We start from the raw sequence: 27,156 nt of genomic DNA, 5'->3' as shown, positions 1-27,156 counted from the left end.
TGCTCAGGCCCTCTTGTTACAATGCATTTGGACCCGGCTCAGACCACCCATGTGTCCCACGATGTCGGCATCAGTCTGGCCAGACTCCTGAGCGGCCCCAATGGGGAGCCTTCATCACCGTTTGCAAGCCTGGCTTCCCCTCGACCCATTACGAAGACCTTTTGGGTTGGTTTCTCTTTCCTTTCCTGTCTAGAGGCACAGGGACGAGATGAACTCTGAACTCTGGAGTTCTCTCTTGTCTGCCAGCCTTAGCACCATGGAGGCCTACGCAGTGGGAGTGGGATCTCACAGACCTTCCATCTTGTGGACAGCAGTGGAAGCAGGGTACAAGGTTTTGCATTTTGTAGTATGGGAGCCCTTGTGGGTTTTATTGTAGCTACTTTTTTTTTTTTAAAGATTTATGGAGCTGGCACTGTGGTGTAGCAAGTAAGCTGCCACCTGTGATGTCAGTGTCTCATATGGACACTGGTTCGAGTCCCGGCTACTCCACTTCCAATCCAGCTCCCTGTTAATGGCCTGGGAGAGCAACAGAGGATGGGACAAGTGTGTGGGCCCCTGCCACCCATTTGGAAGACCTGGATGAAGCTCCTGGCTTCTGCCTGGCCCAGTGCTGGCCATTGTTGCCATCTGAGGAGTGAACCAGCAGGTGGAACCACAGTGCAGACCCTTGTAGCTACAACTTAAGGTGCTTAAAAATGGGACACAGCCAGTGGGTAATTCTTACTGCATTCCTCGCCCTACCTCTCTACGTTGGAATGCATGTCCTGGGGTCCTCCAGGCTTCTCTGGCCCCTTCCATTTCCCATGGTGCTTTGCCTTCCCCTAGACTGCAGCCTCCAGGGCAGAAAGCAGCCCAACCCTGGCCTCTGCCACGCTCACTGGGGTGACAGGTGGAGTAGGGGACAGTGCCGGGGGGCCTCAGCCTGCCCTTCCTGGGTGTCCGTGGAGCCACTCGCTAGGGAGTTGCTGTGCTTGAGACCAAAACCTGCCACGCTGCAGGCTCCCAAGGGCTCCCTGGCGTCTGCGTGGAGCCAGTCGGAAGCCTGAGCTGGGCTCCCGGCAGAGGCAAGGCTGGCCTGCAGGGAGTAAGGGCACGTGGCACACGCAAAGCCCCGAGTGGCCGGGCCAGCAGCCATCTAGGTGGGCTCTGGTGCGCACGGGACGTGGGGGCAGCTTCCTTCCGCCTTTGCCTTCGAGCCACTCTTTCCCCGAGTCCCGGTTCGTTTTCCAGCCTGAGTGCAGAGAGGGATCTGAGAGCAGATGCGTTGGAGTCTGAAACTGCAGTGCGGATCTCGCTAGGGCCTGGGCGCCAGGATAGTCCTCCAGGACTCCAGGGGCTGCCAGGGCCCCAGCGTATCTGGGGCACTTGAGGGTCAAAGACGGTGCGTTAACTTCTCTTTCTGTCACTCAGCACCTGGGGTCTCTGTCCCTGGCCCCTTCTGAAGGCTGCCCCCAGGGTCCCTGAAACACTGTCTGCAGTAGGGCTGAGGAGTCCACAGCCTGTGGTCTCTCTCATGTGCCAAAGCCCCGTGAAGGCCAAGGTGGCAGCTCCCACTCTTTCTCTTACGGGGAGGGGATGCGCCACTTGTGACCTGGGGTGTAGCAGCCAGCAGGAGAGCCATTGTGGTTGTGGCCCAAATTCTTGTGTCTTACGTGGGCCAAGCACCTGGTATCCCCAAGGGTCCCAACCATAGCTACTGTCACCTCCTGCCCCTTTCTTCTAGCCTTTTGATTGGGGCTGGTGACCTCATGGACCATGAGCCTCTCTGCTTGCCCCGTGAATTAACAAATGGTGATACTTTCATTAGACCCTGGCAGTGTTCTCACTGCTGGTGGATGCAAGACCGTGGAGGGTCTCAGTCTGTAGGGGACACAGGGAGTGGAGGGGAGAGGTGCACACACACAAGCAGCCCTTTAGGGCCCAGGGGGTGGGACAGGCGCCATGGTCGTGGGAGTGGCCATCTATCACTGGACCTCAATCTTCCCTGAGCTTGGGTCCATTTAGGAAGTGGACTTTGGAGTTGGGCAGCATCAGTTTTAGGTTGCAGAGGTGGGGATCAGCCTCTTCACCTTCCCTTGACCTTGACCTTGACTTTCTGCTAGAAAATTGGGGTCCTGGGGACAGAAATTATGACCTGAAATCAAGCCCCAGTGGTGGGAGCAGGGAGCTGTGGCCCCCCACTCAGGAGTTGGCATGGATGGCTGTGCAGGTGCCTTCTGCCTGCTGCACCCTTCTGCACATGTAGGGTGAGGAAGAAGGCAGGCACACCATCCACTGGGGGAAGCAGAGGAACAGGGAGTCCCACACTTCACTCAATGGCATGTGATGAAGGGACTGGACCCTGCCCTGTCCCCATTGTCAGCTTGCTGCTTTCCCCCTGTTCCTGGCACGGCCACTGCCTCAGCATCACAGGGCATTGCCATCCTGGGCGCCAGAGCACTCGGCACTTCCCATACTTCCAGGAGCCCCTGGAGAGAACTGTGGCCAGGCCAAGCTCCCACCTGCCCTCGGGGTTCACCCTCAGCTCTGTCCAGTCCCACAAGGGTCAGAGAGGCTCCAAGAATGTACCTGCTTCACCTCCTGGCCCAGAGTGTGCATCTGTGGGAGGTGGAGGAGGGCCCCATTCCTGTGTTTCTGTCACTCGTTGGTTTCCCACAAACAGCAGTGCTGGGGAGACCAGGTCACCCCCCCCCCCAGACCCAGGCTGGCCTCGCCTCCTGGCCTGTATGGTCACTCAGAGCTGTCTGGCGCCTGAGATCCTGAAACACCAAGCTAGTGAGCATCCGGAGTGGCCAGGCAGCCGCCCAGGCTTGGGGGCTGGTTTCTGCCCGTGTGAGTGGGGTGTTTTCTTTTCTCTGTCGGCAGGAAGCACAGTGGTGACTGGTTGAGGTTGCATCCTGTTGTTGATGGCTCTATGCGAGGTTTGCTCTTTTCTGCTTGGCTGCCCTCCTCCCTCAGATCGGGAACACCTCTTCTTCCCAGCCTCGTGCCTCCTCTCTCCATCTCTGCTCATGCCTCGGCCTGTGACAGGTGCATGCTGTTTGCTGTGTGCATGTCCTGATGCATTGCACATCTCTGACCTTGGCTGAGCCATGGCCCCTTCAGCTCACAGCTCACTGTGCTGTGGACCACAGGGAAGAGCACTGGAGTGCCTGCAGGGGCTCAGACCCAGTCTTGATAGAATCAGGGGTTCTCTCCCAGCACCTCTTGTCCCAGGGATTCCAGTGAAACACCCAGCCCCTCCTTGTTTTTGGCTGGCAGGGTTTGTAGGGAACGTATTCCAGTTGGTGGCCCAACCTTGGTTGGGTGCCGGGTCTCATGGGAGGCCGCAGTCTGAGGCTGATGTCCTTGGCTGAATGTGTTTTCCCAGGAGGTGCACCCAGGAGGCCATCTGGTCAGGAAGGAAGATTAGCAGGACCCAGAAATTGCACACACATCTTGGGTTTTAACTGGGACAGCTGCTGAGACACCCCAGCACAGGTTGCTGAGTCAAAGTCATCTACTGCCGGTCCTCACAGCAACATGTGCACCTGCACCTCTCCCCCCAGCATTGCCCCAGCATCTGTCTGCCTCCCGCAGAGGTCTGTCTCCACTCCCTCTGCTTCTCCACCCGTTTGCTGGGTTTGCTTGTCTCCCTCGCACATGCTCACTGTGCACTGCTGTCTCTTAGCCTCTCTCTCTGCCTCTTCCTATGATTTCTCCCCCACTCCCACGCACTACTCTCAGCAGCTGCAGCAGGGAGATTGCTCCCACGTGCACACACGCACACGGCTCGGAGTATGCTGCGGCACAGCCCAAACGGGAAGCCAGCCCCTCACTCAGCACAGAGATCAGCCCTGCTCAGCAACCCCAACGTGCATTTCTGGGCCTCGCCTTCCATCCTGTCATCCTCAGGGGTGGCATGGGGGCTGAGACCTGGGCCTGAGAGTCTGGCCATTAGGTCCCAGTCCAGCCCCACAGTAACTGGGCTGATGAGCATTTTCCCTTTTGCTTTATGAGTGTGATACAGTTTTATCACAGGTAATAAAGTCATATTCCTTTAATAAAGCGTGCTGAGGCTCCCAAGGAGAGAGCCATGAGGACGTTGATGAATAATGACACAGAGCACCTTGTGTTTTCTGGATGCTTCAACGTTTTCATGGCAACAACAATTTTCTTTCCCGGTGGGACAGAAGGGATGCAACGTAACAACACTGGGAGTTCATCCTTACTTCCTCCCCCCCACCCCCGCCTTCAGTATCTGCCTTTGGGAGGTCTGGGTTATGCGTGACCCAGGCATCACGTTTAGGGTCCTAGGCACTGGGATGTGCCTCCTCCTGCCCCTCCCTTTCTCTGGGACACATGAATGCTAAGGTGACACCTTCCACAGGGGAGGTGCATTTCGAACCAGACCAGCGCTGCTACTATGCTCAGGCGTCCCCCGGTCTTTGCCAAGCTGAAGTGGTGACCACCTGCCAGCACATGGGTCCTATTCAGCAGAAAAGTGACCGGGGAGAAGGACAGCAGAGACAGCTGAGGGAGCTCTCTGCCGGGCCTCTCCTTTGCTGCTTTTCCCTTTATGGCTTTGGCCTCACATGCCGTGCACACACGTGAAACCGGATCAGCGGAGAGAAGAAAGCCCGCATCTTTGCCTGGTCTCGGTATCATTACGGTGTCTCTGTCAGCATTCCAAAATATAATGGGATTTGTTCGGCTGATTTATCCCGCATGCAGGCTGCGTTACCCAGACTCACACACGGGCCTGCTGAGCAAGAGAGGAAGAGGCACGGCAGCGAGAGCGGGGCTAATAAAATTTATTCCCACTAACAAGGGAATGACCTACCCCATAACTCAGCCTGGCGAGTGGGGCCGCTGCTTCCCGGCATCCGCCAGAAAACACACAAACTGAATCATCGTGGTGCTCCTCGCTCCAATTACAGGCTCCGGGGCAGCCAAGGTTGTCTGCCGCGGCTCTGGGAGGGAGAAGGGGAACTTGGGGTTGGCAGGTTGGCATGTGGGGTTTGTCCACTCCTGATAGGGTCCCAGGAGCTGAGGTGCAAAAGAAGAGGGGCAGCACCACACTGGGCTTTGGCTGGCACCATTCACGATGCTTGCACTTCCTGGGGCTTCCCCTGGGTTCAGTTTTGGCTCCTGTACTGCCCCATGGTGTGCCTGCTGTCTGCAGAGTCCCGATTCTCTTGCTGGGCCAACGCCTGGCTCTGGTGTCTTGTGCTGCAGCCCTGTGTGCTTATAGAGGTTCTCGACAGCTGAGTTAATGAGCACCAGGTCGTGGGTCCAATCCCCAGGGCCCTGAGTGGAGCGCTCTCTGACTGCCTTGGAGGGACACAGTGCCAGAGCTCGCAGCCCATGGCAGTCTGGCCTTAGCTTAGCTTTCTGGCCCTCTCCTGGGAGAACCACTCAGTTTGGAGACGTTCATTCCTTATCAGAAGGCGAGCTTTTCATGATGCCAAGTAAAAGACGGCACTGGAATTGGGTGACGTGGGGCCACAGAGGGTCCCAGAACATGCTTAGAAATGTCCAAATCAGTATGAAAAAGAAGCATTTCTTTCAGCAAGCAGCTTTCAGCGTAGGCTGTTAGGTGCATTAATTGATTGGTTGAGTATCGCCGTCAGAAGCAACCCCGTGCCTGCTCATGGAGCTCCTAAAACCTGATGACTTCCTCTGTCTGACTTGGGCCCCCTCCCAGTCTCCGTGCTATGCCTAAAGCAGGACACTTGGGTCCTGGGAACTTGGCCATGGTTTGTTGAGTGGCTTTCCCAGCCCTGGGATGCTTTTCACTAAGGCCCTTCAGCAACGTGTTTGTCTAACTAGGTTATGACGGTTGCAGCTTGCTGGCTGACTCCCTTCTCTGTACACATTCATTTCCCCTCCAGTCTCATAGAAAAGCACACAATGAAGGGACATTCAGAGATGATGCATTTGTAAGAAGAGAGTGAGGGAGACCTGATTCCCACCGTCTGTGCTCTCAGCCAGGGTGCTGGGCCAACCTGCACCTGTGACAGTGCTTCTCCGGCTTGCTTTCCAGAGCACCCAACCTCCTGGGGTCAGCACAGACCACAAGCAGACTTAACGAGGGAGGATTAGAATTTATAAAAGAGACAGGAATGTTTAGGTAGCACAGTAGACAAATCGGGGCTGGATCATCAGTTTTGATTTCCTTCTTAGTTACAGGAATGATCACTCAGCACGTGGGGCCAGCATCTAGAGTAACAGGCTCGCTGATCAGGCTCAACCTACACCTGCTAGAGCCTGCCAGCGATGTTCCTAGTCTCCAGGGACCCTCTCTGCTCCCCTCCACTCCTGAGGAGGCAGACGGGAGGGCACATGGAGTCATCTCCAAGGAAAGAGGGGTTTTGTGTGTCAGAGCTGCTGCGTTTATGAACATCGTAGGGGTCAGTGGCCCTATGTGAGCTTTGGCTCCCAGTAACTGGGTGACCGTGGTCTCCCTGTCCTGAGGGGCACACCACCGGAGCTGTATGTAGATGTGCACTGTCACAGCCCATGTGATCAGTATCTCCCTCTAAGCTGAAATCTTATCTGTGTAATTCACCCATTCTCCACTTCCAGCAGAGGTGTCTGTGGTCAGCTGCTGGTGTGTGTGTGTGTGTGTGTGTGTGCATGCACATGTATGTATCATCCATGGAAAGAAACAGTGCTACTGTGCATGAGGAATCCAAAGACGTTTCTTTCCCACATCACAGGAACCCCTCCTCCTTCTCTCCTAACTTGTATTTCTCTTTGAAACTTGGGCTCTCACTGGCCTTTGCATGAGCAGACCTGGGGGAGGGGAAGGGGGAGGGCCAGCTTTGGTGATTGGCCCAAGGCCACCTCTGCAGGGTGAGTTGGCTGGGCTCAGGGCTCTGGAGATGGCAGCAGGGCAGAGGGTGCCTCCTGCACCACAGCAGGGAGGGAGTGGGGGAGGGGGCTCTTCCCAGGCCGCATCCTGCTTGCCCCATTCCGGGGGTGTGAGTCCCTCCAGCAGTGTGGGAGGAAACTCCTGCTTCTGATCAGATTTTACCTTCTGAACTGGGAATCTGTGGACCTGGTACCTGTTTCTCCAGTAACTTGAGAGGAAGCCAAGGGAGCCACTTCTTCCTGCAGACTTTGATTTCTCGCTCTGTGAAGTGGGGTTGTGGGTTTTACGACCTCGAGTTATTTTCTTCTCTGAAACAGCAAAACGTGAGGAGCAGGAGCTGGTGTCCTGCCCACAGATCTCAAGACAGAGCTCAAACCTCACCTCTTGCCCCAAGCCTTGCCTGCTTGCTCCCCCAGACATCTGGAGCCGCTGCCCTGGGCAGAGCTGGGCCAGGGAACCAACCCCGCCCCAACACTGGCATCTGCGTGGCCTTGTCTCCTGAACCCCATATTCCAACTTGATATCCTGGGGCCTCACCCAGTGCTTGGTGCTTACTGGGGCCTTCAGAAATGTTCCGAAGCAAATTAGTCAAAATGGAGAACCATTGGCTTCATGTAGAGCCTCCGTGGCTTGGCTGGAAGCAGAGCAGCCTAGTAGCCTATGGGACCAACACCTGGTTGGTAGAAGGCTCCTGACTGGAGACCTGCTGACCTCACAGCGAGTGAGCTCAGGCAAGCCCCTGATGCTGTCTTCCTGTGTGACTAGAGGGGTGGTGTCCTGGCTTTTGGGGAAGGCGTGAGTGTGTGCAGGACTCCGTGTGTAAACCTGGATGATGGTTTCCCTCAGGAGGGGAGGGTGAACTGGTTTGCTCCTGTCTTTGCTGGACTGCATGGGCTGTCCCCACAGCAATGGGAGCACCAAGTCTGCCTGACTGTATTTTCCCTCCTGGGGCCCAGAGCAGCCGGGCAGGTGCATCTACAGTTGCAGCACTTGGCTGCATCTGTCCGTCCTGCTGGCTCACCTGGCCTGCCTTTCTGGGTCCGCTCAGGATGTTTGTCAACAGTGGATGCGTGGGGTAAGAGGTTGGCCTATGGCTGTGGAAGAGGCTGTGTCCCAGAGCTAGGCGAATTAGCCCACAGGGGGATGGACCTGCTGACCTGTACCTCATTAGCACCGCATTCGGACCATTGAGCCCTGGCCTAGTTCTGACATTCCCATTATAAGGACTCAACGTGGGGCTTCTGCCCAGATGGGACAACCGAGGGCTGGAGCAAGGGCAGCTCCATAGGACAGGGGTGGTGTGGTCAGAACAGACCAGGGACCATGTCAACAGGGGTCCAGGGTGATCCCAGGAGCAGGTACCCACCCTGCCTCATTCCCTGCCATCTCCAAGACAGCTTGGCTTGGGTATCAGGCAGTGGTTGGCTGCTTAATGATGCATCCCTGGAACCTGGGATTGGGGCGCCAGCGTTGGGGGGGGGGGTTAGCGCCTGGGAGATCTTGTTGCTCTCTTGCAGGCCAGACATGTCCCCCATCCCCCATCCCTTCTAGAGGTGTCTCTCTAGGAACACCAGTCACTTGTGGTCTCAAGGCACGGGAACACTGCACAGGAAGTAAACTGGCAGCATATAAATCCCCCGTCTGTGGAGATGGTGGAGCTTTGCAGAGTGCCCGTGCCTGTGCCGAGCGGGAGCAATTTCCCTGTAATTGGCAAAGTAGCCGTAACTGCTCTGTCATTTGTATGTAGCGACACGTAATTGCACGGTAACCTTTGCCGCCGTGCGTGCAGGAAGCACCGTGAGCTATTAGATTCTAATTCGGAGTGTCAGCTCCGGCTCCCCCGTTGCCATCTCCACCACCGCTGCTTGGCAGGCCCCCGGGAAGGCTGCGTGGGCCTCTGTGCACCCACGTCCAGTCCAGGGTCTTGGTGGACAGTGTTCTCGCCTACGAAGGGACCTCTGTGGTGCAGGCCGGTGCATCTCTAACCTCAGCAGAAACTTGGATTAAGATGAAGATGACTGAGCTCCCCCTGCCCTGGCTTTCTGGAGGAGTGGGCCTGGGCTGGGGCTGCAGAACTTGTATTTGTAGAGCACAGGCTCTGCCTCTGGACCCAAGGCCATCCCTTGTGGGGAGCAACTCGGACTAGACTGAGTTACTGGAATTAAGACTTATTCTATGCATCTGCTCTCCCACAATATGGCACTGGGAGAGGAGGAAACAGCTTCTACACAGCTGCCTCCAGTTCAGCCAATAAACTGTAGGACCTGCTCCTGATTGGAGGAGAGCAGCGTACTCAGCGTGTGGGTAGCAGAGTTGGGATTGGTGGAAGAGGACTATAAAGGAGGAGAGAGACAGCATGCACCGGGGAACATCTAAGGGGAACACCTGAGCAGCCCCCAGAGAGCCGGCCGGCGGTGTGCCGCTCCCCCGCGGAAGTGGGGAAAGTGGCAGGGGGAACCGCCCTTCCACGGAGGTGGAAGGGTCGGTAGCCAACCTGGGAAGAACCAGCAGCAAACCCGGGGAGGGCCAAGCAGACAAAAGAACAGCGCAGGGTCTTGTGTCGTGCCTCCACGAAGAGGGGGAGAGACAGTCCCCATTCCCGGTAGAGCAGCATGAACATGGATTGTTGCAAAAGCATACCGGCTGTCAGTGTAGAATATCGAGTTCTTTATTTCCCCAGTGCAAGGCTTGGGTGAGTGCAATGACTTCAGACCAAGTGGAGGTACCTTGGGACAATGTCGTTCCCCCATGAAGAGGGGGAGCGACAATCCCTCTGTTCCTTCCTGCAGCCCCGCACGGGCAAGTGTCTGTCCTTTTTGGAAAATGCATTAGGAGATACCTCCATGGAGATTTCATCTCCACAGCGTTGGGTCCTTGCCATCTTGAGGACACCTCTGGGATGGGTCCTAAAGGAGAAGTTACCCGAGTTGTTGAGTGATGACAGCCAGTGATAAGAGCTTATGCCCCCATCGTGTTCCCTATGGGCCAGACATCGTCCTATATGTGTGAAATCATTTAATCCTAATCTCAAGTCTAAGACGTATGCACTGTTGCTGTAATGCCCCATTCTTCAGGTGATGGACTAAGGCGCAGAGAGGTCAGAGTGGGTAAATAGCACTGCCACTTAGCTTTCCATGGTAGAGCTAGAATTCAAACTTCAGCCCTCTGGCCCTTGTTGAACACTTAGCCACTGTGAGACTCAGACTCTTATCCATCCATTTATTCACCCATCCACCCAGTTGTCTGCCCGACCACCCACACATTCATCCATCCAACACATTTCTTAACCTGCTCATCCATCCATCCAGCTGTCCATTCTCCCATCCATCCACAATGTGTCTTAACCTACTAGGAACCAGGCGTAATGCTATGGGTACAGAGATGCATGAAACACAGTCCTCATCCCTAAACCCATGGCCCCTGGACTGTAGTCAGTCACACTTCTTAATTTGTACCTTATGCATTCCCTAAGGACTCCAGAGGCAGTAGGCAAAAGACAGTGTCTCCTGTTGATGGAGAGGGAGGAATGCAGTGGTGTGGCCCAGTCTAAAGCCTCAGGGTGGCTCAGCTGTGCACCACATGCATTCCCATGGGGTGGGCCCTTATTTTCCTCCCTTGTAAGAGCAGAGTTGCTCCCTAATAAATAGGCATTATAACGGTGGCCACAGCTCATTGTGGGTATCTGTGGAGTAACAGGAAGAGATGCTCAACCCTGGTCCCATGGGCATGGCTAGGGTCCATATTACAGCAGACTTGCCCCTGGCTCCTCTGTCTGTGGCTCTAATTTCACTGTTAATGGGGCCCAAGGGAAGGCTCCGCCAAGGCCAGAGAAAATACTCTGCTCCCCCATTGCCGAAGCTGCTCAGGAATCCACACCAGCCCCCACCCGTTGAAGGCTTTCACCAATTAGCCTTTCCTTCCAAGGCCAGGTGGCCTGGCAGCTGCTCCCTATCCACCTGCCACCCCCGTCTGCAGGCCCTGGGAGATGCTCCTTCGTGTCCTACCATGCTGGAATACCCCATGGCTGTGGCTCAGGAGAGGCTTGCGTGGGCGGCTCCGGCACCCTTCCCACTTATGGGCTGGGCAGGATTTCCACGAACAGTGTCAGCATGCGGCATCCTTCACGGGGGGAACACTTCCCAGTCCTCCAGGTCCCTCCCCTCCACCCGGGGTCCTTTCTATTTGACAGCCAAGAAACTGAGACTCAGAGAGCAAAAGGAGTTGGGAGACCGCTGATTCCCACTGGAACCGGTTCTGTGGTTCCTCCATCATGTCAGTGTTAAGAATCCTTAGCTTTGCAGAAACAGGGTAAGGCTCCCTCCTGATTCAGCTGGGGGGGTGGGGGCTCAGCATCCACACAGGTGCAGACACAGACTGCACTCGGTCAAGGACCTTGAGGGTGCCTTCATCACCTTTGGGGTCCATTCAGAGAGAGAAATGGAGCCACCATTGCTCTCAATGCCTGGGCTTGTGACAGCCCTGGGGTAGGCAGGGGAAGAGACTGAGCTCCTCCCTGCTGATGGGCCCCCACAGGAGCCATCCCAAGCTGGAGACAGGCAGAGCTCTGGGGACAGGCTGCCAGGCTGGGCTGTCTGCACGCCCTCCTGTTGGGAACACTCCTGGGCCCCTGGCCGGGCCAGGGAACAGAGAGGAAGGGGTGCACGGGTCCTCACCCTCCAGCCTCCAAGCAGATGTGATCGAATGATGCACTTGATCACATGTATCATTTTTGGTAGATGGCTGGTGACATGCCTGTGTTTTGCCTATGTAAGGAGAAGAATCATATCGGGTAGCCCTGATGGCTCAGAATTGCAGTGGGGCTGAGAGGCCTGAAGCTTCCTGGTTAGCCAGGCCTGTGTGTGTGCATGAGTCCTGGGGGTGTCTGTGAGGCATGAGCCACCTTCCTCCCAGCCTCAGTTTCCCACGCTTGGGCCTCATCTACTTGGAAAATGGGTCATCATGGGCGAAGTACAGAGTCTGCTGGTGGCAGACTGGGGACGTGGATTCCCTATGCACTGAAAGTGAGAATATTCAAGGGCTGTGAGGACTCCCAGTGCCCCAGGCTGCCCTTGGCCTTGCTGGCCAGTTGCAGCAAGGAAAGACTATTGCCTTCCCTTCACCTAGGTTTCTCCTTCCGTTTTTCTCTCTATCCCCACCACCCTCCACCGCCTCGCTCCTCCCCATTTTCTCCTGCAGGGGGAGAATGATGACCTCAGACTAGACCTTGACAGTTCCCTCGGAAACTTGACACCTGTGGTGTCTTTTAGGGGGAGAGGAGAGAGGTGTGTTTGACCTGGGCTGTTGAGCCAGACCACGCAGGAGGGGCCAGAGGCTGTAGAAGGCAGGGAGCAGACATGGGCTCTGCACGTGGCCTTCCTGCACCCTCCCCTGTCCACCTTGGCTGCTCCCACTGTGGTAGGGGGAAGGGGTGAGGTCAGAGAGAGAGGCTGGCGATGCCTGCCCCTTGGCTCCTGGGAGGTAGTGGAGGAGTCCCCTCCCCCCCACCGAGGCCCTGGGAGCCTGAAGTTGGCCACTTTGACACAGCTCTGCTGGCAAGAGCCTGCCTGCTGGCTTCCAGATGTCTTTAGCTTTGGCTGGATGGAAGCCTTGTGTTGTATTTCACTCCTTTCTCTGAAAGGCCCAAATAGTTTCACAGGCGTGAGCTCAACAGGCGCCACAGTAGCCCATCAAAAAGCAGGGATGCCTCTCTCCATCTTTAGAGAGTGGAAAATGAAAAGTGCAGGAAGACCCAGCTGTAAGGTGTCCGGCGCGTACTCTTCTGGGGTTGCACAGTTCTTCCGAGCAACGGGGGAAGCTCCAGGGCAAGCTCCCATGCCTCGGACAGGGAGGGCTCCAAGCCCAGCCACAGCTCAGGGCTTTTGGGGGGGGGCACTGTGGACTCCTCGCTAGCCATCCTCAAGGTGCCTGCTAACCCCTGGCACAACAGAACCCTGCCGGGACCCGCTCTGTAAAGACGGGGGGAGGCCACCAGGAGCACTGTGGGGCACCAGCGCAGAGTCCTGTCCTGTTGGCCTCTGATCCCTGCCTGAGATTGTGCTTCTTGGAGGTGGAGGAGAGGCCTGGTTGCTGTGTCCCAGAGACTCGTAGAGAATGTTCTCTTTAGGAATGCTAGCAGGCGTGATGATCAAAGTTGATTTATGGAATCACGTGTTTGGGAAAGGCTGAGATGAAGCTCAGCGTTGTTCTTCCTAAGAAGACTTTCATGGGACTGATCAGTATGAATATCTTGGATAAACGATCTTAGAATGACGTCCAGAAATTTACCGGGGGGGGGGGGCCCTTTTTTTCTTTTTTTAAAAATTAGGTTTGTTTATTAGGAACTCAGAGTTTCAGAGAGAGAGGGAGAGACAAGAAAAAGAGAGATTTTTCTACCTGCTGGTTCATTCCCCAAATGACTACGACAGCCAGGGCTGAGCCAGGTGGGAGCCAGGAGCGAGCCAGGAGCCAGGAACTTCATCCGGGTCTCCCACGTGGATGTCAGGGGCACAAAGAGTTGGGCCATCCTCTGCTGCTTTTCTCAGGCCATTAGCAGGGAGCTGGATGGGGAAAGGAACAGCTGGGACTAGAACTGGCTCCTCTAAGGGATGCCGGCATTAGAGGTGCAGGCTTTACCCGCTATGCCACAGCACCGGCCCCATGGCGGATCGGGGAGGGGGGTGCCTTTTACATAAAGCATCTTGGGGAGCTTGGGCTCCATAGGGGATATTCTGAGAAATGTGGGGGTGGGCATGACAAGGCCAGAGGGGTTCACTCTGGGGTGCTCTGAGAGGCAGGAGCCTGAGGGCGGCTCTTGAGGCCTGGTGGTGAGTTGAGTCACGAGCTTTCCCACTGCCTGTTCTTCCTCTCCCCAGCGACTGTAGCGTGCCTGATGGTGTTATTCCCACGCTAGTGCTTCCCGTTCCCCATTGTCCACTTACGCACACGCATGTGCTCACCACATCCCTCTCACACGCGAACAAGGCTGCCTGGAGCCCGTGCTCAGGGGCCCTGGCCCAGTGCTTTTCCATGTGGTCCTAATGGTGGCTATCAAGCTGCCAGGGTAGCACCTGGCAGCTCCGGAGGAGAGACCTTGGCCTTGGCCATGGTGCTACAGCTGCCTCCTTAGGTGGCAGGCCGCCTAGTTGCTCCAGAACTGAGGGATCTGTATCGCAGGATCCATCTCGGGACCTATTAGCCCCAGTGCTCTCTAAATTGATTTCTTGGCCTCATGTTCCCCTCGTGTTCCCTTCTCACTTCTCGTGCCTGTGTCCTTCCAGCTCCTAACCATCGACGATAACTTCTGTGGCCTGGATATGAATGCACCCCTGGGAGTGTCGGAGATGGTGCGTGGCATCCCCGTCTTCACAGAGGACAGGGACCGCATGACTGCTGTCATCGCGTACGTCTACAAGAACCACTCTCTGGCCTTCGTGGGCACCAAGAGCGGCAAGCTGAAGAAGGTAGGACCGGGGTGTGCCGCTGGGTTATGGGGACAGGCATCGTCTTGCTGTGGGTTGCCCAGATGGCTTCAGGCTGAGGACGGCCACTGCGGAGGGCACGCCGATCACCCTGTCCTTCCTCTGGCCTTCGTACTGTGGCTGTTGAGGGAGGAGGCTGCGTGCAGGTGTGGGGTCGGCTCTTCCTCAGAGCTGCTGTGCACGCGGGAGGTGTGGCTCAGGCTTGCCAGGTTGCTCCGAACACTGTGCTCTGTTGCGCTTGGCTGATGCTTGAAGGTGTGGGCTTTGTAGGGTCCAGCCTGGGGAAGGATGACGGGGCGGGGAGTTTGCCTGTTCCTCTGGCCGCTGCATCCCTCTGGAGGCCACTTAGGGAACAGACGGGGGACTGAGAGCTGACTCAACTCGCAGAATAAGGAAGCCGTGGGTGCTGGAAGAGAGAGGGAATTGCTGAAGGTGGGCTAGAACGTCGTGACCTGGGGGTCTGGCCTGGCTGCTTGGTTATGGGGCCGTCTCGGCTCCTCCACAGTGTTGGGAGCACTTGTCCGTTCGGGGATGCCCTCTGCCTGGGTTTCTCATCTCTGTGAGTCAGGGCTGGCCCTCCTGACTAGGTAAAAGCCTTCCTGAGTCTTTAGGAAGGAGGTTCCGGTTCCTGTGGGATGCTAATTACACTAGAGTTCCTCCCCAGGAAACAGTGGTGCCTCTATGTGTATCTCTGGCTTGTCTTATATCAGCTTTCCTTGGGGTTCTCTGGATGTTGCGTGATTCAGGCTGAGTAGAGAGGCACTACCTAGTGGAGACTGAGCCAGGATCCTTGCTTTTCTCTATGCTGTATTTCTGGACATTAGCTTCCCACGGGCAAGTGGAAATGTCTGTGCACACCTGGAGGACTGCGCTCTCCTGCCACCCTCCATCATTGCTGTCTGTGGATCGGATCGTGGGTCTGGAAGCTGAGCGTGGGCGGGGCGGGAGGTGGGGAGCAGGGTGTGCGGGGTGGGAGCTGTGCGTGAGGGGCAGTGTGGGGGCAGTGTCTGGGAACGAAGGCAGTGCGTGCGGCTGGGGCACCACGGCCCTCTGTGTGAGGATGTGCGCCGCGCACTGCACACGGAGCGTGGCCCGGGAAGAGGCAGACACACAGCAGCCGTGTGCTGCCGAGGGCAGCGCCGTGCACACATCTCCCAGGCCCGTGCCTCCTTGCTCCCACCTCCTTGCTCCCACCACAGAGCGGGTTCCGTTGCTGCCTTGGCCTCCTTGCAATTTTTCACTCCCGCATTGAACTGAGTTTCCCAGAGAAAAAGTGCAGCGAGGCAGGAGCACCGTGGCTGATCATCACAGCCTCCTGGCTCTTCCTCTGTGCCTGTCGTCACTTGTCACTTCCACTTGCCGTCAGGACTGCTGCTGCGCTCCGACACCTTCCCCTCCCGCAGTCTGTGGTTTCCTGCTTTTGGGGAGATCGGCTAGCCAAGCCTGCTGAAATTGTGCCTGGGAAGCCGGAGTGGTCCTCCGCGGGTGCGGGCAGGCAAAGGCCTTGTGGACCTTTCTGTTGGTCACTCAGATGGCTCAGTTCTCCCCTGGAATCTGATGAGTCCCTTTTGCTGGAAAAGGGAATTGTTATTCGCAAAGGCATGACCATGGACGACCCATACAGTGCGAGTCTGTTGATAGTTTTGGTTGTGGCTGTGAGCAAATAAGAACTGTGGAGAATCAACAGGTAAACAAGGCAATAGGGGTGTGCTTTAACTGCTCCGCGGAGCACAAGCTTGGTACCACGAAGACGTATAACGCGAAACAACCCTAAGTGTACTGGGCATGGTGTACCTGCCCCAAAGGATCCCTAGCCCCTGTATTTCCTACCACCTGCCAGAGGGTCATTTACTTGCTGGTAAGCCATAGTAGACCCTGCGGGAGGATTTATTTTTGTCCTTGTCTGAGCTGGTTGGAATATAGTGTCTGTGAAATGAACACTACAAGTTCAGTGTGTGGAACAGAACCAGCAGTTGTTTCCTCTTGGGGGAGAAGGTCACTCCTGTTTCCTGTCCTGTAACCTTGAGGCAGTCAGACTTGCAGATGCGGGTGCACTGAGGTAGACGGTGGTTGGTACTGCCTGACCTGTGCCAGCCTGGCTGGCGGGAAGGCCAAGTGTTGCCCGTCTTCATGAGTGCGAGCCGAGGATGCCCCCAGTAGCCTACGGGAGCAAACAACACCCCTGGCATGGGCAGGAGGCACAGCTCCACCTGCCCAAGCAGCAGGGTTAATGCCTTTTCCACCCTGGGCAGGCGGCGTTTCCCACCTACACCCTTGGCAGGTGTGTGGAAGGACAGCTCTGTCTCACCCGCCTGAGATGTTGAGTTTAACTGAAGCAGCAGGGCAGCTAGTGAGGCAGGAGCAGAAGGGTCACGTGCGACATGCCGCGGGGGCCCCTGGGCAGAGCCTGGCCATGCTGCGGGGCCACCAGACTTTGCACTGCGTGGACTCGCAGTGCCAACATCAGGATGGTTTTGCTACAGCCTGGGCTGCTTGCCTGGGACAGTCTGAGTTGGGAAAGGAAGAATGGGCTGCGAATCTGTTGTCTGAAATAATAAGAAGCAGGACTAGCCTGTTATTTATTTATTTTTTGAACAATAGGCTCCCCACCACCACCCCTCGCTGGCCAAGTGCCACTCCTGTTCTTTGTGATAACTGACTTGCTGTGCCCAGGGGTTATCAGACCCACAGTCAGCTTTTGGGCAGGCTCAGCCCTGACAAGCCTTGGGCTGGTGCTGGTGGGAGGATTTTTTTTTTTTTTTGCCAGAAGTTTTATGAGCAACTGAGACCCGGGTGCGAGAATAATAGAAATCATATGGTAGCCGTAATTACAACGTTGGCATCTCTGAGCCCTGTAATAATCTCCTGTGTGTATCAAGGGCTTTTCAGAGCCCTTTGCTGTATGACAGGAGACTCGACGTGGGCAGGGTGGGTGGGAGGGGGCTTGGGGGGCTTGCTGAGGGTAAAGGAGTTGGCTGTGGATTCCAGGGGCCCAGGAGCTAGACTGCTGCTAGCTAGAAGCCCTCAACATGATTGATTTGTCACTTGGTTTGAAAGGTGTAGGTCCCAGTTATTTACTCCCAATGACAGTAATTTCATTTCTCTAGTGCACATATCACATGAGGCAGGGGGAAAGGAGGTGAGGAAAGAGCCAATTGGGATGTCTTTTATGTTTTCTGGGGTGTGTGTGTGATGGGGTTGGCGTCCTTCTCCCATGGTGAGTGTTATAGTTGTGTACTGAGAAAAAAAATGTGGTGTATAAATGCCGCTGCTACCGTCATCAGGAGGTGACTAGGAGCTTAAGAACTAACTCACAGACTGTTACTGTGTCAGTTTTTGCTACAGGTAAACATCTTAAGGCAGACCCCACCATAACTGGCTGCAGGGTGTCTGTGTGAAGTTGACCCAAGTTGGGGTGACCAGGTCAGTATTGTCCCAGGAAGACACGATTTCTTTGCTAAAATATTTCTTTTTTCTCTGCCTGTGGCTTCCCTTTCATGAAAGGATCCTATTTTATGCTTGCTGTTCCGCAGTGAATTACTGCCTAACATCAGCCCTAGAGACCCGTGCTCGTGGGGAACCAAAATATCACAAACTTCTAGTTGAGGTGCGGCTGCTCCTTGCGTTTGGCAATTGCATCTTTCCTGGGTGTTGGTGCTGGCTTGTTCCTAGCTCTGGGGTGGTGCACCTTGTGGACGTCGGTGAAGCAGGACTCTGCTGGCCTAGCTTAGCCTGTAGGAGATGTGCAGCTCTGTGTATGTCACAGAACAGGCCATAGCAGCCTCTCGGGATGGGTGTCAGTGTAACGCAAAAGCCATTCTCTTTGGGAACTGCCATGCAGATTAATTGTATGTTCCTCTTTTTTTTTTTTTTTTTTTTTTTTTTTTTTTTTGTGAATCTGATTGAAAATGGATTTGCACATGTTTCCTGGTCTCTAGGCATAGGTGCAGCCAGAGGTGGAGTGGGGTGAGGGAGACGCACCTAAGGGTAAATGTCATTCTAAAGGCTGAGTCTTAGGAATAGTTGCTGTGTGTGCACGCACGTGCACGAACAACACTTGAGTCACAAAGCAATATCAGATCAGAGATCCCAGTCCCTACTTTGCTACTTCCTAAGGGTATTTGGTGATTGAAAAAGAAAATTCCTTTGGACATTTATATGCACTATAACCAGAAGTCAAGTCACAGCACATAAAGCTCTCCAGGTGGCGAGATCTGGGTGGGGATGGTTGCATCAGGAGATCAAATGGGGGTATAGGGTGGGAGCCACACACTGCTTGGGAACTGGGATCCGAGCAGGGGGCGTGTGTCTCTGAGACAGGTTTGGTCACTGAGTGTGGCTGTGCTTTACGTGTGTCAGACCCCGGGAGCTGCGGGTTATACATGAGCAGAGCAGCCAAGAAAACTGGAAGAATCGGGGCTGGCCAATTTCCGTGATGGGAAAAGGCCATCAGGGCATTTTTGTTTGATTGCTTTAGCTGCAGCCCTGCTTTTTCAGGTAGGAAACCTGCACAGATCTTAAGCTGCGGGTCACAGGAGGAGAGGCAGAGGGTGCAGATGCTCCAGGCAAGGGAGCCCACAGATGCACGTGGGGCACTCTCCCTCCGCCAAGGTCACCTCTAACCAGAGGCAGCAATGACTCCTCTGTTGAAAGCCCCTGGCTGGCCCTTCTGACGGGTTCCCGCTCATGCCAGCCTGTCTGCTTCTCATGGGCCTTCCAGTGTTGTGTCTTGTCTATTCTGCTGTGTATCCAGCTTTTCTTTTTTTCCTGTTATACTCGGGAGATAAGGAGAGCAACTGAGCTGGTCGTTGTCCTCCCAGACACACTTTGTATTTGTGAACGCTGTCAAGCTCCCAGCCATCCTTTTACCATAAGTGTTCTCTACTGGCTCTGTTCTCCTACCCTTTCTCCTTCCATCGGAGCTGACCTGGTCAGGTGCAGGGAGCTGTCCCCGTGTGACAGCGTGTCACAAGCAGCTGGGCATTGGTGCCCTCTCCTCCTGGCTTCTTGTTGAGGCGCACATTGAGATCTCCCACAAAAAGCACCCGGGAACACTTATCATTCTCCTTTCCAAATGGTCACTGCGAGCGCACATGATTTAAGATCATTGTAAACGAGCTTTGCCAACTCGAGATTTATGGATACATGTGCCACTTTTTTTGAATCATGTGTGTGTGCGTGCGCGTATGTGTCTACATTTGGATAGAATGATCCTGATCATAAATCAAAATGCAAAGACATTAAAATTGAAGAAAGTGCAGCAGAAACACCCCAAATCATAGAGCGCATTCAGTCAGCTGATCCACAGATGTCAGACGTGCTGGAGGAATTTATCCACTGACACACGCAATTGAAGTAAAATATTGTGCTTTACAAGAACATATCATTAAAATGAAAACTAGCAGCGTATCCGGAGTCTGGCCATGTAACCAAGACAACAAAGATGGGGAAGGATAGGAGACATGGTGTACACAGGAAGAGGGAGGAGGCAGGAGGAGGAGGAGGAGGAGGAGAAGGTGGCCCCAGCTGTAAATGGGGCCCTCTGTGGCTGGGCTGGTGCCTGCTAGACTCTGGAGGGAGAGCAGACCCCTGATGTCAGTCCCATTGGGAGAGCTCAGCAGGGACAGAACCAGGGCAGGTCTCCATGGCCCTGACCTGCTCTGCTGCTTTGATGGGGATGCTGTCTTCGGGGTCTGCTTAGAGTCCCCACTTGTTCTTAGGGACTTCAGGAATGTGGCTTCTTGGTGGTATCATGGTACTTTTCCCCACGGCTTTGGCTTCTTGTAAAAGCATCCATGGTGACGTTTCGGAGAGCTCTCTCAGATCTGCCACATTCACCCTGTACGTTCCGTCCTGAAGACACAGGTGTGTTAGTTACACATTGCTGTGTAGCAAACTGCCCCGAAGCATGGGGGCCGGAAGCAACCTTGGTTATCATACAGTTTCCCTGGGCCAGGAATCTGAGCGTGGCTCAGCTGGGTCTCCAGGCTTAGGGTCACTCACAGGCTGTGGTCAAGGTGCTTGGCAGGGCTGCTGGCACTTCAAGGGTCAAGGCCAGAATGGTGGAGGACCCACTTCCTGTGTCACTTGTGTGGCTATCTGCAGATCTCAGGCCCTCACACCACCTCTCACTTCTTTGCCACGTGGGCTGAGAGAGAGAGAGAACTAGAGAGGTTGAGCAGGGTGAAAGCCATTGTCTCTGGAGACCTTGTTCTAACTGCGGAATGACTTCCCACCACTGGTGCCATCTTCTGGGTGTTGGGAACCAGCCACGTGGTCCAGCTCACACTGAGGGATGAGAGAGTCCACAGCGGGGTGAGGTGGGGATCGCTGAGGGCCGTTCCAGGGGCTGCCCACCACGCTAGGGCTTTCTACCTGGACCATTAATGGGACCTGAACCAATACTTTCAAGGTTGAAGTTAACTTTGAGTGGCGTAGAGAGCAGTAAAAAACAGTGGCCAGCACTGGCCTGCCCCTGGCTTGCTGAGGGTCACAGTCGAGAAAGAAGCCAGAGATGAGCAGGAGGAAGAGAAGCAGAGGGTGAGGCATCTCAGGGCTCTGTTCCTTTAGGATGAGGGCGATGCTTGAGGCAGTGGGTGAGAGAGACTTAGAGCGATAATTGGTGAGAGCCCTGTACCAGGGAGAATCATAACCTCCTGCCTTGGGCCTCTTGGGGAGGCCCCTGGCTCCTTAGGAAGAGGTCCTTTTTCCAGAAGAGAGGATGGGGAGGGAGCTGATGTGCATTGGGCACCTTGTGGGTGCCCACAGCTTTTCTAAATGTTTCACACACACGTCCTGCATCGATGTCATACATGGCCCCTGTCACATGCATCCTGGCAGGGTAGATTTTGCAGCCTCCATTCACCCATCAGGAAAGAGATTGAGTGACTCCCGAGGTCACAGGAGTGAATCTAGGGTCTGCCCTTTGACTCAGACTGGGATGTCACGGGCTGTGTCTGAGGGTGGTCCCCTGGCCCTCCTCTATACCTGGCTGGGGTGCTTGCTGGCCAGGACCTTCCTCCCATTCCCTTTGGCACTCCCCCCACCCCCGGCTCAGAGCCCCAGTGTCAGTGCCCAGCCAGTTGTAACTCATCTCGTCTCTAGAGCTGCCGTCTTTAGTCCCTTCTGGAAACTCTGCCAGAACCCTGCCCCTAGAGCAGCTCCAAGCCTCTTCGTTAAGAAAATTGGGACCCGTGTGCCTTGTCTCAACTCCCATGCTCCACCCGGATGGGCTTTCCCCCTGCACACGTCTGTCACATCACTGACACTCTCCATGAGCAACCTTGGTCTCCAGGAACAGCTATGCCGGAGCCTGGGTCTGAAGCAGAGTGGAAGCTTCTAGAAGAGGAGGAACTGCACTCCCCCCTCCCCCCAGCCCTGCCAGGAGAGATGTGGGGCCACTGGTCTGTCCCTGCAGCCCTGGCACTGGGTCCCACAGTTCTGCTGTAATTTCCCATCACAGGGCTCTGTCCGTACACAAAAGAGAATGCGGCTTCTGCTTCGTCTTTTCGTGGGGACCGCCCAGTCTCTGAACCTCTGGCCCTGCCAGCGCCTGCAGCTCACTCGTTCTAGCCAAATCCCGGCCTCTCAGCCCTTGGCCTGCTTTCCTCGAAAGTGTTTGCCCTCTCAGCTCTGGCCTCGCTCTCCTGGTCCCCCTGTGGCACTGGACTTTGCACTCGCTAAGTGCACTGCCCCGGGTGACTGTGGGGTTGGGCAGGCCTGAGGCAGCACTGGCCCCACCCCTGACTTACAGACTCCGTGACTTGCAGGAACAGTGTGAGTGCACGAGGCACTAGGACTGCACTTCAGAGACGCCCTTGCATGGCTCTTAGGAAGAGCGGCTTCCTTCGCCCCCAGGCAGTGCCTCGATGCCATTGCTGGGGGCACATCCTCCATCGCCCAGAGTGTAGTCTGAGGCTCGTGGAGGGCGATGGTGGAAGACCCCATTCCTCGCACCCGCTGTTCCTGCTGTGGCTGGGAGGGCCCAGGTCTATATGGTGGCTGGGCCCTGCTGGGAGTCTCCTTAGGGAAAGCCCCCCAAGGGTGGGTTTGTGAGAAGTGGCTGCTGGCTCAGGGCTTTCTCGCAGCTCCGTGGGGTTGATCTCTGGCCACTGCACCCTCGAGCGTTCACGGTGCCTCATCTGGTCCCAGTTTTTCTGTTGGAACTTCCTTTGGGTCTCCTTCCAGAAGGTTCCTTTTCTCCTGGAGAAGGCTCCTGAGGCTTTGGAGACAAGGTGGTTGGAAGGAAAAGTGATGGATTTGTCTTCCTGTTAAATGTGTCAGACCTTGCCAACAAGATGTGTGTGGGCTGGGGGTAGCTGCATTTCAGCGTGCCCTGGGATAGTTGGACCTGAGAGGCCAGAATGGTGCTGAACTCGCCTTGTGACTTGCCCTCGTCATCACGTCCCAAGCTCAAACCCAGCTGCACTGCTCTCCGGGTTGTTCCCATGGAAGTCTCAGATGCCAGCTGCTCCCTCAGTCTCCTGGGCACACCTCAGATCATATGGGCATCTTATCCAAACCGTAGGTTTTTGATTATGGGGGAGACAGTTACATAACTTCAGCCCATTCTCAAAGGTCTGTAGATCTTTGAATTCCTCAATATGGCTTTCTTGTTACCCAACATATCCTCCAGTCGTAATTCAGCTCTGTCCCTTTTGCTGTGTTTTCCCCAGCAGTACATGGAGTTTATCTATGATTATCTACCAGAAACCAGATTCTTCCGTATAAGTGTTTATCATGAAGGGTACACAGATTTTTTTGAAAAGTTGCTTGTAATAATAACCCTACTTTGGATGCACAACACTAACAGAACTGAATATCTAATTTAATCTTTATAGTCAAAGTTTTTGTTTTGTTTTGTTTTTCCCCGAGACTTGCCTTAGACATACTAAATTTGGGAGAGGAAAATACATTTTAAATTTCTCCTAGAGAGACCAGGAGGAAGCACCTGGCTCCTGGCTTCGGATTAGTGCAGCACGCTGGCCGCAGCGGCCATTGAGGGGTGAACCAACAGAAAAGGAAGACCTTTCTCTCTGTCTCTCTCACTGTCCACTCTGCCTGTCAAAAACAAAAATAAAAAAAAAAATGTCTCCTAGAGAGTGAGTTTTAGATTCAGTAAGATTTAATCAGACAGGATTGGCTTAGGCCCTCAGTGGATTTGATGTTGAACATGGTTGGTTTTAGGTGCCCTCAACTCAGTGCAGCCAGTGCGGCAGCTGGGGACACTCGTGCTCTCCACGCCATGATTTGGGCAGGGTTGTGGCTGATGGGACACTGGTACTACTGACTGTGTTCTTGCCTCAAATAGACAGTGATGGGGTTTTGGGTGAGATGTAGATTAGTACAAGGAAGCCAATGAACTCTTTCTAAAATAAAGATTACTTTCCTAAATGTAATCACCTCATAATATATCCATCTTATCAGTTTGGGTCTTTATTTAGTTGCATTTTGATTACCCAGAAATCACAGGCAATAGAAGGTTACATCATTTGTAGCTGATATTCCTTTCTGAAAGACATGTATTCATTTTCTTTTCCTTTTTTTTAAAAGATTTATTTATTAATTTATTTGAAAGTCAGAGTTACACAGAGAGGAGAGGCAGAGAGAAAGTCTCCATCTGCTAGTTTACTCTCCAGTTGGCCGCAGTGGCTGAAGCTGTGCCTATCCGAAGCCAGGAGCTTCTTTTGGGTCTCCCACATGGATGCAGGGGCCCAAGGACTTAGGCCATCTTCTACTGCTTTCCCATGCCACAGCAGAGAGTTGGATTGGAAGTGGAGTAGCCGGGACTCGAACCGGCACCCATATGGGATGCCAGCACTACAGGCGGTGGTTTTACCCGCTACTCCACAGCACTGGCCCCAGGTGTTCATTTTCTTCACACAGAAAATACAGTTCATTTATACAGCTGGTCTGTCTTCCTTATTTTAAGTCTGAACCTTTTCTCCCTCAGTCTGCAGGTGCCTCCCAGGACTGAAAATGTATTTGAAGATTGGCCATTGAGATTCCAAGTCTTACAGTGTGTGTCTGTGTGTGTACACATGAGAGAGAGAGAAAGAGAGAAAGAGTTGTAGTGAGTGGGGGGAGGAGAGAGAGAGAGAGAACGAACGAATGAAGGAACACCAGCAAGCCAGCTTAGGGGCAGTTATATTGTAGTAACAGGAGACGCCCAGGTTCAAGTGGCTTACAACAGCAGGGTTACTTCCGCCTCATCCTCATGTATACCGTGGTTGGCAGCAGCTCTGCCTCATGTCACTTACCCAGGACAGGAAGTCCAAGAGCAGCCCTTCTCTGCATCGTGTGGATCTCATGGCTGGGGGGCAAGCCGGATGGCAGAGCCACACCATGGCTGTTAAAGCCACTGCTGGCAGCGGCACGTGTTCTTGCCACTTGCATTTTATTGGCCCACCCAAAGTGAACGGATCGGGAAGTGCAGCTGCACCCTGGAAGGAGTGAGCCGTGCACGTGGGGCGAGCGGCAGGGAAGGGCAGCCTATTTCTCAGTGGTTTTGCCGCTTCAGTCTACCATCGGGGTGTTATTGTGAACATCCACACTGTAGTTATTCAGCCAGAAATATCATCTTGGTCATTTATAATGTGCTGGACAGTTCCTCCCTTCTTGCTTGCTGTGAGCGCAAACATGCCCGCATCGAGGCTATGGCCAACACCACTCCATCATCCCGACACGGTGTTGGGAAAGTTCAAGAACAAAACCTTCTCTCCACTTGTTGTCCTAGGATTTACTTTCCTCCTCCTAAAACTCAAGCCAGAATTGTTCCTTCCCTCCCATTAGTCAGGCTCCAAGTGTTTGTCATCTGCCTGAATTTAGTTTTCCTTGAGACTGAGGGTGCTTTTCTCAATACAATGATTAGATTGTCCTTGGAGATGTCTCTTGGCTAATTAAATTATCCAAATGTATGGAGTCATTTCTTTCTACCTACAATTAAAGAGAGCCTTCAAGTTAACTCTAAGTAATTTAACTTCTAGACACTCCCCCACTTTCTTCTGAACCTACTTTGCTGCTCATGAATTCCGAAATCTCACTGTGGACAGAGGCAGGCGGTTGCCCCCTGAGCTCCATCCCACTCCCCGTGCTCCCTCTCCAGCTCACTGACCTCCCTGGCAGGGTCCCGCACCAGCCTGCTCCTTTCTGGAAGACAGGAGAGACATGCAAAGGTGGAATCCTGAATTGAGGCACCCAGCCTGCCGATGGGTCTGCAAAACATTGATTTGTAGCTCTGAGTTTCCTTTTGGAGACTGCCAAGTTTTGGGCCAACATGTCTGATGATACTTGCCTCGTTTTGAGGAGGCACCTGGAAGCCTGTGTGTAGGAAGCAGCTGTACCTGGGCAACAGGACGAGGGTTTCCGTGGCTGAGACCGTGGCAGCGATGAGGAGGGGCTTGGCAGGTTTGTGAAAGATCCTGAGGTGGGCTCAGGTGCAGTTGGGCTAAGGAAGGCCCTCTCTTTACAAACTTTTCACTTTTTATCTAAAGGGAGATAAGTGTGCATGAGGCAGCTTCAAAAGTCTCATGGAAAATGCATCCCATGAAACATGCCTTTTAATTCCACATTTCCACAAGCTTTTTGGATCCCCTCCCATGCCCGCACATGCATGACTGCGTACTCCCTCCCCCACTCACAGTGTGAAGGTGCACTTGCCCCTGTCATGCCCACATGCCTGTGTTCACCCAGTACAACCCAGTGCACCCACGCATGCTTGCTTAGGGGCCAGTGGACCTCTCCTTTGTTCTTGAGCCTGGAGCTGGGCTCCCTGCTACCCTCCGGGCTGGAGCCTCTGCCTCCCTCCTGTTCGCTCTGGGAAATTAGCAGCAAGCCATCTAATCGGTTTATCTCTGACTCGCCCACTTCGGCTTGGAGATGATGACAGAGTGGAGCTATTTAGCTGTCAAATGCTTTGCCCATTGTCTCAGATGGACAGCACCTCGGACAGCAGAGTGGCGTCTTTCTTCTTCCATGTGGGGGTAAGGGGTCTCCCAGTTGCTTTTCAGAGTACTTCTTGCATCTGCCTTTAATTTTCATGCCTCTTGCTTCTGACCTCACTTCCCAGCAGCTAGTCTAAGTGTGAGTCCCATAATTAGCTTAGTGATAATTTAATCTCTGCTTGAAACTTGATTGCTGGTGGGGGACAGGGTAAAGGGGACCTTTGCCCCTTTCCTTGACCTTTGCTTTTGTCTGGATTCAGTCTTTGTCCAGGATCAGGGACAGAAGGAAGTAGCAGGGCTGGAGCAGGGCATGGGGACAGAGAGGCCTGCGGCATCATGGGTATGTTCTGGGCCGGAAGCAGAGAGGAAGTCAGTTCCTGTGTCTGTCGGAGCCTCTTTTTAGGGGCTCCCTTTCTCTTTCCTTACCTCCACCCTAATGAATGAGAGCACATGCCTGTGGCCAAACAATGAGTTTGAGGTGCTCGGGGAGGAACAGTTGCAAAACAGGAGAACAAAATCCTTCCTCCAGAGGTCAGCAACCATTCTCAGGCCCCAGGACAGCAGGAAGCAGCCAGGAAGTCCTCTCAAGTCAGCTTGTAGGCATCCCAGCATCTTCACGCAAGTGTCTGGGTCTGAGGCCGGGGGCTGTCCGTGCCTCTGCACTGTTGAGGTGAAGACCTGGGTGTTGGGTTAAGCATTGCAAGTTACATTGAGAAATCTCAGTGTTGATTCTGATTTGGGGCCAATTGAGCAGATGGAAGTGTGTGCCCTCTGTCTCTCTTATGAACAAGCAGCAACTCCTGGGATTTCGCATCTAGGGGATGGCCTCTGGGACACCAGGAGGAACAATCTAATGAAAACTGGAGGGGCCAGCACTGTG

The 27,156-nt window shown here is 54.3% G+C and overlaps 1 protein-coding gene across 1 annotated transcript in view; it reads left to right on the top strand.

Annotated features, from left to right (window-relative positions):
• The window catches only part of PLXNA4 (plexin A4), a 426,904-nt gene that overhangs the window by 73,857 nt on the left and 325,891 nt on the right, over nucleotides 1-27,156 (top strand). Inside the window, exon 3 of the mRNA XM_051848990.3 lies at nucleotides 14,134-14,316. Within this exon, the coding sequence (XP_051704950.1) occupies nucleotides 14,134-14,316 (183 nt within the window). The remainder of the gene's footprint in view (nucleotides 1-14,133; nucleotides 14,317-27,156) is intronic.

This window comes from Oryctolagus cuniculus, chromosome 3 (genome assembly GCF_051225735.1).
Source record: "Oryctolagus cuniculus isolate XC-2025 breed Fujian yellow rabbit chromosome 3, ASM5122573v1, whole genome shotgun sequence".
NCBI classification, from domain to species: Eukaryota; Metazoa; Chordata; class Mammalia; order Lagomorpha; family Leporidae; genus Oryctolagus; species Oryctolagus cuniculus.
Note: the sequence above shows the minus strand (reverse complement) of the source record. Positions and strands in the feature narration are given on the sequence as shown.